At 40.2% G+C, this 14,589-nt stretch overlaps 1 protein-coding gene across 10 annotated transcripts in view; it reads right to left on the reverse strand.

Annotated features, from left to right (window-relative positions):
- Positions 1 to 14,589, reverse strand: part of SPATA16 (spermatogenesis associated 16) — a 236,083-nt gene that overhangs the window by 3,826 nt on the left and 217,668 nt on the right. For 2 of the 10 annotated variants that reach the window (XM_072808102.1, XM_072808100.1), the window contains exon 11: positions 1,612 to 1,652. The exons of 1 other annotated variant lie outside the window; for it this stretch is intronic. In XM_072808102.1, the coding sequence (XP_072664203.1) occupies positions 1,612 to 1,652 (41 nt within the window). Of the gene's footprint in view, positions 1 to 392; positions 963 to 1,477; positions 1,653 to 1,988; positions 10,113 to 14,589 lie in introns of those variants that run through there. 7 more of the 10 variants (XM_072808105.1, XM_072808107.1, XM_072808104.1 and 4 more) reach the window with 7 other exon arrangements.

The raw sequence follows: 14,589 nt of genomic DNA on the forward strand, positions 1-14,589 counted from the left end.
AACGGGGAGCTGCTGTCGGCGGAGAGAGCAGCGCAGCCCCTGTGGGATCCATCCGGAGGGGTGCTCTGGCCACGACGCGGAAGAGGGACTGGAGTGAGGACAAGCCGGAGGGTGGGCCCGTCAGGAGTAATAACAGAAAGAGGGCAGAAAGGAGACGAGGGAGTGGGGGGGGGGGGCATTTGAGATTTTGAGATTAAAAACAACACCCCACACACTGAGTTGTAAAGTATAAGGGGGAAGGCGTGTATCCATTTCACAAAAATGTAGAATTCTGGTGAAACACAAACATAGTTCGTTTAAAATTGTGATTATTTGGGACACAACTCATTAAATTCCTCAAATAATTGGTTTTTCCATGTGGAACACTTACAGGCAAGGCAAATGACAAGAAATCAAATTGAAAGCAATTTTATTTTTAAGGAGGGAATTCTTACTTTTTTGTTCTGGGACCATTTTATATCAGTTCAATTTCTCACATCTTCTGAGTCCCATTGCCGCCCCTTCCCATCCTGCGTTCAGCCCCACGCGGGGCCGGCCGAGGCCCTCCTTCTAGAAACTCCTTCGGGGCAGGGACTGTTTCCCACTCCTCTAGCTCTCAGAGGAGGGTGCCGGATTTACAGTCTTCACTACATCACCCCCCGTCTTTGTAGTTAAGACCCATGACCGACTTAAGGCCCTCAGTACCCTTTTGAGGACCATTATCGCTGTGTCACAGATGAGGAGCCCGAGACCTGGGTCACAGAGTGAGAAAGCTGATGCTTTTTATGTTATTTCACATGTCGGTCTTAGTGTCTATTCTAGGTCCTGGCGTATCGTTGGATACTCTCGGTAGATGCTTCAGTAGCATTTAAGCGGAGGGAGACTTTCCCATCGATCAGCCCCTGTCCTGCCGGCCACTGGATGGACAGTCCCTGGACACTCCCTGGAGCCTGTGGATCGGACGTGCTTCAGCTTTATTCTGGCTGAAATGCAGCATCGGGTGTTAGTACAGGATTTTTGCTTTAATGCCACTTATGTTTTTATGGGATAATGTGACTCAGGAGACCGACACCGGTCACAAATGTAACCAGTATGCCCTTGGCTTCTCCTGTGTTCATTACACACGAGTCACATTTACAATGAGATCACAAGCGTCCTTTGAGTATCTATCTACCTTCCTAATAGGAGGAAGGTCAGTCTTTCCCCAGATCTTTCTCTCCAGGTATTCCCAGGAACCCCTGTTGTGCAAGGTAGGTCCCTTCGTGGTCACCACTCTATAGTCCTTTGGGTTACAAAGGCTTTATTAGGGGAACTTTAAGCAAGGTTCAGCAAGGTGTGCCTTCTGGGCTGAACCTTCCAGGAGCAGGACCTGCTTCCTCCCAGATCCCTCATCTTACAGGGCAAGTGCAGGGGAGGAAAACTTTCTTCCTCTTCCCTTCTGGGTTCTTTGACTAGTCCGATAATTCAACCGACATAAGATGGATTAAGCAGAGACAGATTTAATTTTATGCCTACGAGAGCACCAAAGAAATGACCAACATGGACAGCTTTTATACCCGTTAGACAGAAAAACAATAAATTTGTGAAGAATTGACAAAACAAAGTGGGGACTTGGGGTCCATGGTCACTTACAGCCAGAATTGGATGGCCAGGTTCCTGAGCAGTCCGTCCTGCTGGGAAGAGGGGAGAACGATCAGTTCCAGCTGACTTATTATCCAGGCTGGTGCTGATCAATAGAAACACGATGCAAACCATATATACAAGTATGAGTGTTTTACTAATAACAGTAAAAAAAAGGAAACCAAAATGTGTTTACTTTTTAAAAGAATTTTTTAAACTTTATTTAAATTCAATTTGCCAACATACAGTACTCATACATACAACACCCAGTGCTCATCTCATCGTGTGCCCTCCTTGATGCCCATCACCTGGTTACCCTACCCAACCCTCCCACCCCCCACCCGCTGACTTCCCCTTCTGGGAAACAAAAATGTGAAATGCATTTTAACAATATGTTTTTTCTTGTTTTTTTTTTTTTTTTTTAAGATTTTTATTTATTTATTCATGAGAGACAGAGATAGAGGCAGAGACACAGGCAGAGAGAGAAGCAGGCTTCATGCAGGGAGCCCAATGTGGGACTGGATCCTGGGACCCCAAGATCACACCCTGGGCCCAAGGTGGCGCTAAACCGCTGAGCCATCCGGGCTGCCCAATATATTTTCTTTAAATCACCATATCCAAAATATCATTAGTGAGATATTTAACATTTTTTTTAATACTAAGTCTTTGAAGTCATCAGGTGTGTGTTTTACACTTATAGAATTTTTCAATTTGGACACTAAATTTTCTTTGGAAATGTTTGATCTGTATTTAGATTTCATAAAATTTACAGTTAAAAGGTAGATTTTCATCCCCAAATTGTTCCAAATAAATACTTTGAAGTATTTCAAATACTTCAATACTTTCAATACCCGGATGAAGTGCCAATTTTTAAATTTAACTTAAAAAATTTTTTTAAAAAAATAAAGTTTAAATTAGAATTAGTTCTTTGGTTGTGCTAGGTACATTTCAGGGGCTCAGTAGTCCTACTTGGCCAGTAGCTACTGTATTGGATACAGAGCAAGCTGCTCAGGTCAGCTTTGGGCAATCCCAGGTATGTATAATGTTAACATTACCTGGGACCCAGAAGGTCTTAACAGTAGTCTAATAATAAAACTCAAAGAAGCAATATATCAAGTTCCAACTCCAAGTTCGAACCCCAGTTTTGCTCCTTTGTGTCAATAAGGACATTACCTCACCTTCTGGACCTTGGATTTCTCATCTGTGGAAGAAGATAATATTTCTGGCCTCAGCTCTATAGTAAGGCCTAAATAGGACAATGACTTCACCTTCCTGAAATCTCATTAAGAATGGAAAGATTTATCATCTCCCTTTGTAAAAGATCTAGAATTTGAACACAGATCTTCCAAAATCTAAGCCTATTTTGTTTTCCTTGTTATGATTACCACCACCATCAGTTAGCTTGAATCGAGTGGTCGCTATGAGAGGTACTGTTCTTAGGGCTACGCCTTTGATAGCTGCACTACACCAATTCTCCCTTTCTGGTTTCGAGAAAGTAGGGCCTGGCATAGCTCTTCGTATCTATAAACCTATTGTACAAGGCTTAGAGAAAAGGCGGGCTTGTTATCACTATCAGGGATGCGGTCTGCCCATTTCTCATGAAATATTTGCCTATTTCCCTATACACTTACTTAAAAAGAAAGTCGAAGTCTTGATTACTCATGCATGTTTGTCCCACACATTGCCTCGGACTCATAGAAGATCACAACAACAGAACATAAGCAAGAGTTAATTTTCATGCTCCCGTGCCATTTATTAAATGATGTGTGTGGAGAGTGATTTTGAGTTCTAATTATTTCATGTAGTCTGTTTCTGGTTTCTTTTCACTAAGGTACAAGCAGGATATGCTTACATTTATAAATTTTGGGGATGCTCTTTGGGTCTGTTTTCTGATTTTTTTTTTTAAAGATTTTATTTATTTATTCATGAGAGACACAGAGAGAGAGACAGAGAGAGAGAGAGAGGCAAAGGGAGAAGCAGGCTCCACGGTCTCCAGGATCACACCCTGGACCGAAGGTGGCACTAAACCTCTGAGCCACCTGGGCTGCCCTGTTTTCTGATTTTTTTTTTTCTTCCTTTGATGACTTATCAAAAATAGGAATCTGCCCCTACGTGTCATTCTAGGCCATTCTGTCCTGACAATCTGCTGCTCATCAAGGCTGCACCAGAGTCCTTTGTATCCCTGTCCGGGAGCCTAGGGCACTGCTGAGTGGATCAGGCAACTTGTGAAATATCTGATTGAACTTGGACCCCATCACACCATCTCCATCAATCAGGCCACTATAAATTAAAGCTTTGCTCTCCTAGTGGTCTTTCAACTTTCAGTACATTTTGATTTAAGGGACTTTGGTCTCTGATCATCTCGTACTTTATGAGGTGGCATTCTGCACGTGCAGGGAAAGAATGACACAAAACACTCGGAGAAGACAAGTACGAGGAGGAACACAAGCAAGTAAATAGGGACAATCCCCACGTGGTATCATGTTCTTTATACAGGCAGGTGAGACAGAATTGGTGCTGTGTAGTAGTTACTTCAGTGACCTTCTGAACTGTACGTCTAAGGGATGTGTGGTAGGGGTAGTTATAAAAAATTTTATGCCACAAAGAATTCTGTAAAAAAAAAATGCTGTCATAGGCCTCTGTCTATGGAACAGCAATGACTGTGATGCAAATATCAGAATATATGATTATTTTCTTGTAAACAGGCAAATAAAAGCTGATAGGAGTTGGCCTTTCTCTGCAGAATAATATTGAATAATAAGTTTTTTGAGGATTTTTTTCTTATTATCAAGAAACATATACTTACTGTATAATATTAAGGAAAAGATAATAAAATCACCCATAACTACTTCCATTAAAGATAACCATTCTTAAAATATTTTGTATTTCTTTCTAGTCTTTTATATGTATGTATTTTATAGCCTAGTTATAATTGCGCTGTATGTAGTTTTATATCTTGCTTTTTTTTAACATTATAAAATTTTTATGTTATTAGGTGAAGCATTGGATAGAATGTCATAAATCATTTAGTCTATTACCTATGTTGAAAAATTTTGGTTGAGTTCATTTTATTTTTCTACTTAAAATAACCCTGTGATGAATATCGTTGAATTTCTATCTTTTAGTATGTATTTTATTATTCTTTCAGTATAGTTTCCTAAAAGTGGAATTATTGGGGTAAAGGTTATAAATATTTTTAGAGCTCATATCGACAGATTGCTTTCTAGATGGGTTTTTAATTTATCCAGTGTTCTATTCTATCAGAAGCCTATACTAGTGCCTGACAAGACAGGTTTTTTAAACAGGTGTATTAGCATGTCGATACCAAGGTGCAGGTGGTTCTCTTCAGAGGAGTCACCTTGGAAAGCTATACTTATTTAAATGTAGTTGCTTCTGTACATGCCATTACTTCAGAGAGGCCCATGATTTAGACGTAGAAGAGTGTCACCAATTTGGGTTCTGAGTAATTTTTGGCTGTTTTCAAAAACTGCATGATCTGTTCTCAAAGAATAAAGACTTGTGACTGTCAAAGACATACAAAAGTATGAATTACCAGCAAATGGCCTTTGCTACTTGCTTTTCCTTCTTCAAGGACCCTGCTCCTGCTGAAAGCCGCTGTGACCATCAGAGCAACGCCATAGAAAGTCTGGAGGTGAGGAGACGGACACTGTGGTGTGTGCTGTCCACAGCCTCTTCCCCTAGCAGTGTCTAAGTAACTGTGGTCACTTGGCTCCATTCGATTCAGAGAACAAATTAAGACCTGAATGTGGGGGATTAGCATAGTGTCTTCATGACAAGGTGATTTTACTGGAAGAAACAATTTGATTTTTCTACGGAATGTGGTTTTTAAAAAAATTTCATTTATCTATCTATCTATTTATTTATGAGAGGCAGAGAGAGAGAGAGAGGCAGAGACGTAGGCAGAGGGAGAAGCAGGCTCCATGTAGGGAGCCTGATGTGGGACTTGATCCTAGGACCCCAGGATCCTGCCCAGGGCCAAAGGCAGGCACTACCACTGGGCCACTCAGGGATCCCCTATGAATGTATTTTAATGGATTTTACTTGATGAGAGAGAGCAAGAAAGAGAGGAGAGTGGGGGCGGGGAGAGAGAGAGAGAGATACAAGGGCCAGAGAGGAAGCAAGTGAGTCAAAATTTTATTTTATTTTTTATTTTTATTTTTTTTTTTGAGTCAAAATTTTAATAACTGGGGAAATCTATGTGAAGAGCATATCAGCTATGTTTTACTATTCTTGCCACTTCTCTATAGGTTTGAAATTGAAAAGATGAGAAAACATCTGTAAGGGAAGAAAAATAATTTTCTTCTACCATTCTATGTTCCTGGCCAAGATCCCCCTGTATAAAAAGACACAGTAATGGGAGAAAAAAAAATTAATTATGTATGTATGCACGAATAGAGGCCCCTCAAAGATAGGAGACTCAAAGAACTGACCAGAGCGGGCAGCTTTTGTACTTCTTAGACTCGAGAAACAATAGGATTGTGTAGAATTGACAAGCCAGAGGGGTTTGGGCTTGGGGTAGCAAATGGTCAAGAATTAACGAGGTTTATCAATTCGGGGGAGCTAACTTCCCTATCTCTGGTGATAAGGACGTCTTCTATCCTCCTGGTACAGGGAGATTTGTTTCCTGATTTCAGGGGCACAGAGGAAGTTTAGAATATTCTTCTTGCACTGGCTGTTTCTTAAGTCTCTTTATTCAAATAATATGCCAATGTGGTATGTTTTAGGGTGACAAATTCTGAACCCCTACATATACAAACGACACCAAAATGCCCTCAAGAATGGTCCAGAAATGACTGAGAATGATTAAGGGCCTGGCATCGAGGCAGATGTGGATCAGAACATACACGATTTTCACATGATCATGGGTAGTCCCCTTTGGAATTCTTCCTTTGGGTGTGGGACTTGTGTACTTGACCTATTTCTTACCCCCATGGCAACCTCCAAATACACTGTATGGATGGAATTTATCATCTTAATATAGACAAGTTGGGAAGAATCTGTTTAGTCATTTTGAAAGACAAGTTGCCCCTTAGCACTAGAGACCAGCAGAGCTCTGCTCCTCATCCAGATGCTCCTCAAGTAGTGGGAGATAAAGGAAACTGAGATTATTGAAGCATTTAGGGGGTGGACTAGCTATACAATTAATAATATTTCAATTGATCTGATCATCAAATGTATATCACTTCTCCTTTTTGGATAGTATGTCTTTTTTTGTTGTTTCACTTCATGTCTTTGGAATGTTACAGAATAAAATCCAGTATCCCTTCAAGAAAATGTCAGAGATAGAACATACAATTTTTGGTTCTTTTGGTCCATAAACCTCTGCAAGGAATGATCATACTAGGAGATATTAATTTGAACCAAAACTTAAGAGTAGCCACATCAATAAATCCTTGTTTCAGGTTAACTTTGAGGTGACAAGAAAATATCTTCCAATAGGGTAAAGGAACAATTCTTGGATTTTAATGTGCATATAAAACATATAGAGACTTTTTTTTTTTTTTTTTGAGAGAAAATGTGCATGTGGGGGTAGGGGGAGGAACAGAGGGAGAGGGAGGGAGAGAATCTTAAGAGGCTCCCTGCTTGGCACAGAGCCCAACAAGGGCTTCATCTCACCACCCTGAGATCATGACCTGAGCCGAAATCAAGAGTCAGACACTTAACCAACTGAGCCACCCAAGGCACTCCTACCCAGGGATCTTCTTAAAAACACAGATTCAGATTCAGTTGATCTGGCGAGGAGCTTAAAATTCTGCATTTCTCACAAATTCCCAGGTGATGCTGAGACTGCTGGTCCATGAATCACATTTCAAATAGCAAGCTGAGGACAAAACAAGTCTTTGGAATCAAGCAAGACATGAACCTCTTTGGGCCTTGGTTTCCCCAGTTGTAAAATGGAGGAAATGCATATATGAAATTCTGGTGAGGCTGAAATGAAATAGAAGCATTTTGCAAGTGCTTTGTAAACTTTGCTTTCTCTTTATTATTATTATTGCTATTGTTTTTTACTAATACCATATTGCTTTACAAGTCCTTCCTCCGCAAAGAACTTAAAAAGAAAGAAGGGATGGGGCCTGAGTGGCTTAGTCAGTCAAGCATCTGACTCTTGGTTTCAACTCAGGTCATGATCTCAGGGTTGTGAGATCAAGAGCTACTTCGGCTCCACGGTGGGTGCGGAACCTGCTTAAGATTCTCTTTCTCCCTCTCCCTCTGCCTCATACTCCACCTCTTCAAAAACAAAAGAGAGAGAGAAAAAAAAAGAAGGGCTGGAGGCCAGGTGCAGTAAATTATGCTGCATTGTTGCTATTCAAGGCTCTTGATACTAACGTAGAAACTGGAGACCACCAGCAAAATTCATTCCTATGGACAATGCTGTGGAACCTGTTAAAATTCTAAAGGTTTGATACCTTGATACCTTATTGAAAACTATGAAGATTGATTCTCTTTTTCCAGAAGTTTCTTTTGAAAGCTTTGAATTTCCATTATATATCATCCTTCCTAAGACTGACTAGAACTTCTTTCCCGAACCAAGCGCCAGCCAAACCAAGCACCTAACCAAGCACCGGCCCAAATAACCAATGGACATTTAGCATTGGATGTGGGGAAAGTGATTAAGCAGTGAAGCTGTAATCTAGTAATCGCAGTTATATTATTTTCAAATATAATCTTCAGGTACTGTGGAATGAGAGAATTTTAATCTTCAAAAAACTAAGATAAAGCAATTGATCACTTATTGAATATTAATACATTTTCCAGAGAAAAACATCTGAGTAAACAAACAGACAGTGCTAAGATTCTATCTCCACTAAAAACAGTTACAGGACATAGAAATCTTTTTGGAAAATAAAATTTTAACACTAAAGTCAAAATGCAAAACTAACAAGCTTCGTTTCCTAGAAGCTTGTTATGAGAATTTTTTTAAAAGATTTATTCATGAGAGACAGAGAGAGAGAGAGAGAGGCAAAGACACAGGCAGAGGGAGAAGCAGGCTCCCTGAGGGGAGCCTGATGTGGGACTCGATCCCAGGACCCTGGGGTCATACCCTGAGCCGAAGGCAGATGCTCAGCCACTGAGCCACCCAGATGTCCCAAGATTTTTTTTTTTTTTAATGGGAAATTCTAACAATAGTGAGAAGTGATAAGAGCAGAGGAGGTCAGAGGGAGTCTGAGCCATTTACCTTAGACTCCCGCATTTGGCTAGACCCAAGGTGCTATAGAAAGAAATTGTTTTCTAGTACTTATGAGGATAGAACTGAGGTGCCACGCCAGTGTGAGTTTAAATCGAAAAGGAGTTTTCTTAAACTCCACGGTCTTTAAATGCCTACAATTACATTAGCAACTAGCTTGAGGTAAGGCGATAGCCGTGATGGAATTCTCTGGAGTGGGGTAGAAAAGAAGGGACTACTTTGATCAAGGTAAGATGGTCCCTGGGAAAACCAAAGTCCTATTTTATTTCAGAATTTAAAAATATTTATACCTTGTGTAATTATGAGCACAGAAATCTAATATATATTTAAGATTAAATTATTAATTGATGCCTTTACAACCTACAGTATAATGAAAACTTCAGCACTGAATATTTTATTCTCTTTTTTTCCTTTTCATGTTTTTATCAGTGTTCTCTGAGATCCTGGCCATTTTCCCCCAGATTTTATTTTTTTTTAAAAAAATCTGATTTCCTGTTTATTTTACTCTGTGTCTGAGTTCTTCCTTCTTACCCTATCTTCAAATCCCCTTGTTGGTGTCAGCAGAGGTATTGAGTGATGGCTTTTGACTCACGGCCTTGTCACATATGTGTGTTTGTGTTGAGTGGTACATTTAAGGAGAGGGGAATATAAAGGGTAGAGATTTTAGGGGAAAAAATAGAGATTTTAATGAGACAGCTCAACTATCATATCGGTTGTACCACATATGACTTATCTCCATAAGGGCTGAGAAAGTATATTATGAGTTGTATAATTTTTAAATTTGCATGTCTATTGTTTGTCCCTATCTATCCACGGCGTGTGAATAACTCTTGATGGTACGCATGAATATGCATGACTATTATAAGCAGACTTGGGGAAACCTGGTAAAGGTTAGTAGAGTTTGAAAGAACAAAGCAGGTGAAAGAGGCAGCGCTGGTTATTTTATGAGCTGTTGAGCTACGTTAAGTCAAATTTGAACAGGAGTCAAGTCAAACTTGTTGAGAACATTTATTGCTGCCAGTCAAGATGAGTGAAGTGTGCAAGCCCTTTGTAACACGGAGCCCAGGGCCGTGCGCCCTGGGCCTTGGGCCAGAGGCCTTTGCTCCTGGATTGTCACCTGAGGCTGCGGGTGGCCACTGCCCCTTCCTCTGGGACCTCGGGGTGGCAGCCCGGCCCCCAGGGACTAGCTTGGCTGCACTGTCTGAAGCCGCTTCAGTTTTGTTTTTTGCCTTCGAGCAGTTCTCAGTTTTTTAGTTTTTAAGAAACTGTCCTCTAATTGGTATAGGAAGTCCTCAATTCGTCCAACCTAGGAGAAATAAACAGATTGGACAAGGGTTGCTGCTGTTTTTCCAGGCTTTGTGGAATTGGGAAAATGGTGAGGTATTTAAAATTACAAGGCGTTGGACAGGTCCGTGTTGGGACGGAATTGGCAGAGATGGAAACGAGTGAACATAAAAGCCTCCCTCCTTTGGGGTTTCCGTTTCAGGGTCCCTTATTTTAGGAACTCGAGGCAGGCCTGCCGAGCCCGCTTCACCGCCGGGCCCGCTGTGCCGGGTAGTAAGTGCGGGAATAGCATCACCCGCCGACTTCAATGGTCAGTAAAACCAGGGGTTTCAAACAGAAGTAAATAGTGAAAAAGGATGCCTTTGGAAACAAACAAAGCCAGAGTTTCTGGCATTTGGGAGAAAAATGAACATTACACGTTGTCTTAGCAAAGAACCATTTCTCCTTTAAATCAAGACAAAATTTTGGGGAAATACATTTTCTTAAAAAATGCCACACCCCAGGGAATGAGATAAAGTAATGACATGCACAACAATCATTCTTAAAAATAAACTATTAGTCTTTCTGCAAAGAAAACTTACAATTATTCAGTGACGGTTGGTTGAATGTGTTGTACTATTTGTCACTATTTTATTCTACTAAAGAACTAGAGCAGCTTGCGTACGTATATGCTGAGTTGGGCTCTCATGAAGAGTCTGTAGGCACAATAATTTCTACTCAGCCCTGACTCCCAGCACCTGCATATTGTATTAGCCTAAAGTCACTGACTGAAGAGCCCATTGTCATAAAGTTAGCTCAAAGCTAGAGCACTTATTATTCAAGGTACACGAACATATCATCCACTTAAGATAAAAGCACTTAAACTCTAATTTTCCAATTTTGAGTTCTACTTTTAAATCACTTGATTTATCATTCGGGGTAATATCCAAAAGATAATTCAGATTGTCAAAAAGAGAATAATAAATGGTAGCACTCATCTATATGTTATGCTCGGGTCTTTTATCACACCAGGTGATGTAAATTGTCCATTGGTTTCCTTAAGAAAATAAGGTAATTTATTTGTGGGAAAACAATTCTTTTTGAAAACCTAAAATTACTTCAGGTAAATTTCTCCCCAAACACACTGTTGTTTATGATGTCTGATCATTGCAGCAATCATCAAAACAATCTGACAGGATATTTTTGAGGGGGGCTGTCATGAAACCAGTGGATTATTCTATGTACTCGGTACATCGGTACTATCCAACCTGCACCAAAATCATAAGTAAAAAATTAACACAGAGCACAATCAGAACAAACACAATGGATGGCACTTTACCGTTACTTCAGTAGCTGAGTTGATGACTCACTCATGTTTTTGCACTGGAAATGTATCATTTAAATCAAAGCTCTTTACAATTAGAATGTTTGCAATTAGTCCAAATACCATTCAAAATTACAATCTTAACGTTACCAAAAAAAAAGCTTCTTTCAATGTTAATTGGTTTAAAATATCCATTAGGTGGCTGCTGTCTTTGTTCCTCTTTAAATTGTATTTGTTAAGAGCCGAGTTGACTAACTGGGTTGCCTTTCATTAAAAAAGACAAAGAAGAGGGGCACCTGGGTGGCTCAGCAGTTGAGCATCTGCCTTCAGCTTAGGTCATGATCTAAATTATTATTATTATTATATTATTATTATTATAAATTTATTATTTTTTATAAATAAATACTTTTTTAAAAAGACAAAGAAGAAACATAGGATGCCTGGTTGGAACCGAGAGTACTTGCTAAATGGAGCTGGAGTACACTACCTGCTTGTCTTACCCCGGCCTAGGTGTTTACCGCCTCCCTGGTCGGTTCACATGCTGTCCTTTCAACCTGTTCTCCTAACGGTACTGGAATGATTGATTGTTAGATAGATTTCATTTATTTATTTATTCATGAGAGACACAGAGAGAGGCAGAGACACAGGCAGAGGGAGAAGCAGGCTCCCTGTGGGGAGCCCAATATGGGACTCGATCCGGGGACCCCGGGATCACAACCTGAACCAAAGGCAGATGCTCAACCATTGAGCCACCCAGGTGCCCTGGAATGAACTTTTTAAAATGTAAATCTGGTCACATTTTTTTCCTCGCTGAAAATACCTAAATGGATTCCCAAGCCCTTCACATGGCCTGCACGGCTCTGAGTGGTCTGGTTTCTCTTGTATCTCTGATCCTGTCTCCTATCACTCATTTGCCTCAGTGTGTAGCACATCTGTCTTATCAGAGCACAGCAGGGCCGTGTTCTCTGTACCCTGGGTCTTCCTAATGACATGCCATGCGACGGAGTACTCCTTCAGGAACCCTTAGATTTCCCCTGAATTTCAGGTTCAACACCAGTGCCTCAGGGACATCTTCCTTGACAATCCAGACCACACTGGGTTTCTCAGTAACATATATGTTCCCATAGCAGCCCATTTATCTCTTTGCAAATTGTAAATTTTTTTTTCTTACCTAATTGTTTATAATGATTTATTTAATATCTGTCTTTCCATCTGGGTTTTAAGGTCTATAAGGCAGGAACTAGGTCAATGTCATCCACCATTCCCCAGCATCTAGGATACGTAGTCCCTCAGTAATCCTCCTCTCTGGTAATAGAGCTGAAGACCTCAGAAACCAACTTGTTTTTCCACATTCCCAGGGATGCCTGGTATGCAACGTATCGGAAGGCTTTCTTTTCTCTTACAAATTAAATAATTACCACTTTCATTTGCCATCATCCTATTGTCATCATTCAGCTTTGAGAGTCTCCAGGCAAGGTACTTACAAGGTGTAACCTCTGTACTCCAAGTGGACTGAGGTAGAAAGGGCACTGGATAAAGAGAGTCAGGAGTGTTGAGTTCTGCTTGTGGCCCCAGATAACTTTGATCTGTGACCCCAAAAAAGTCACTTGGCCTTTCTGGGCTTAGCTTAATTGACCTTTGGTGAAGAAAGGGTTTGCCTGGATAATTTCCAAGGACACACCAAGCCAAAAAAATTCCATGACTTGTACTCACATTAGATCTAAGTTAGTCCAATCTTACATGAGTCCTCACATTTCTCAAATCAGAGGTTATTCCCTTAGATTATACCATTAGGTGAATGACACACTATGCAGTAAAGTAAGTCCATTTTAGCTTCTATACTTTCTGAAGTGTAGGAGAGCTGCAACATGTTTTTAGTAAAGCTGGTTCTTTATTTTCTTTTTTTAAGTCAAGGAAAGAAAAATGCTAGTTGAAGAGAAAAATAGATTCATATAACTAAGAAGAACAGATTGCGAACGATAGAAATTTCTATAAAGCCCTTAGGGAAATAAAACACAAAGAAATATGTAAGCATGTAAGGAAGGGAAATGAGCCAGTTTTTGGAGCAGAGGACTTATTAGAGTTTTTCTTTTCAGCACAGAATCTACTTGCTTAACTATATCAGATAGTCTAGCTGGTCATTCTGGGTCTAATTTTCCCATTTGCAAAATGGGCAGATGGCATTTTTTTATGCATCTATGTGCCAATGCTGACTTGGCTTTTCAGAACTATGGACATCAGAACAAATGAGCTTGCAGAGAATTTTGGGATGTGAGAGGACCAAGGGGACTGAAGGTCTCAGCGAGAGGCCAGATTCTCACCTATCGTATGGCTATCATTCATAGTCCACATCAAAGATTAAGGAAGTTATTATCAACTAGTTTCTCAGGACCTTTAAATCTTATACACAAAAATCTGTCAGTCGCGATTTAGTGTAGATTCAAGAAGTTCAGAATGAAGTTCAGAACTGTGGAACTCTAAAAGAGAAGCAGCCTGAGAAGTAGTAATAGGAGATCTCAAAATTAAGACTTTAACAGTACGAAAACAAATAATGCCAACGAGTTAGAAATGTGGAGGTAACTAAACAGACCAGCTTATATGACAGGAAAATTTCTAATCAGCTTAGATTTCAAAGGGAGCACATTTGTTGTTTCATACAAAGATTTATTGACCATTTACTGTACTTGGCACCATGATAGGGTGATAAGCAAAAATATCAGATATTTGTTTATGAGGAACTGATATTCACGTAGGAGAGGTTTAATGAAAACATGGTTGCAGTAAAGCATAACTGTCTATATTAGAATAATATACAAAAAGTTCTATTGGCAAAAATGTCAGAACAGTGAATTCTATTTGAAGGAATGTGGACATGCATTGCTAGACATAGGAGGTGGCTCTTTGCCAGAACAGGAAGTGCATTCCAGAGGAAGGCCATCCATAAGAGCAGAGTTGTGAAAGAACGTGGGCTACTTGATAGGGGCAAGTTTCTTAGGGCATAGATGTGATCAAGGAACTGGGAGTAGAGATACATACAGCAGGAAATATTGATTGGGGTCAGCTTATAAAAAGTGGAAAAGTGTTTAACCACTTTTAAACTTTTAAAAGTGTGGTTAGTAAGTAAATCTGGTACCATTATGTGGAATGGAATGCAGCCAGGGAAACTAGAGGCAGGTGAATCAATCAGGGGACCAGT

Source organism: Canis lupus, chromosome 31, assembly GCF_048164855.1.
Source record: "Canis lupus baileyi chromosome 31, mCanLup2.hap1, whole genome shotgun sequence".
Lineage (NCBI taxonomy): Eukaryota > Metazoa > Chordata > Mammalia > Carnivora > Canidae > Canis > Canis lupus.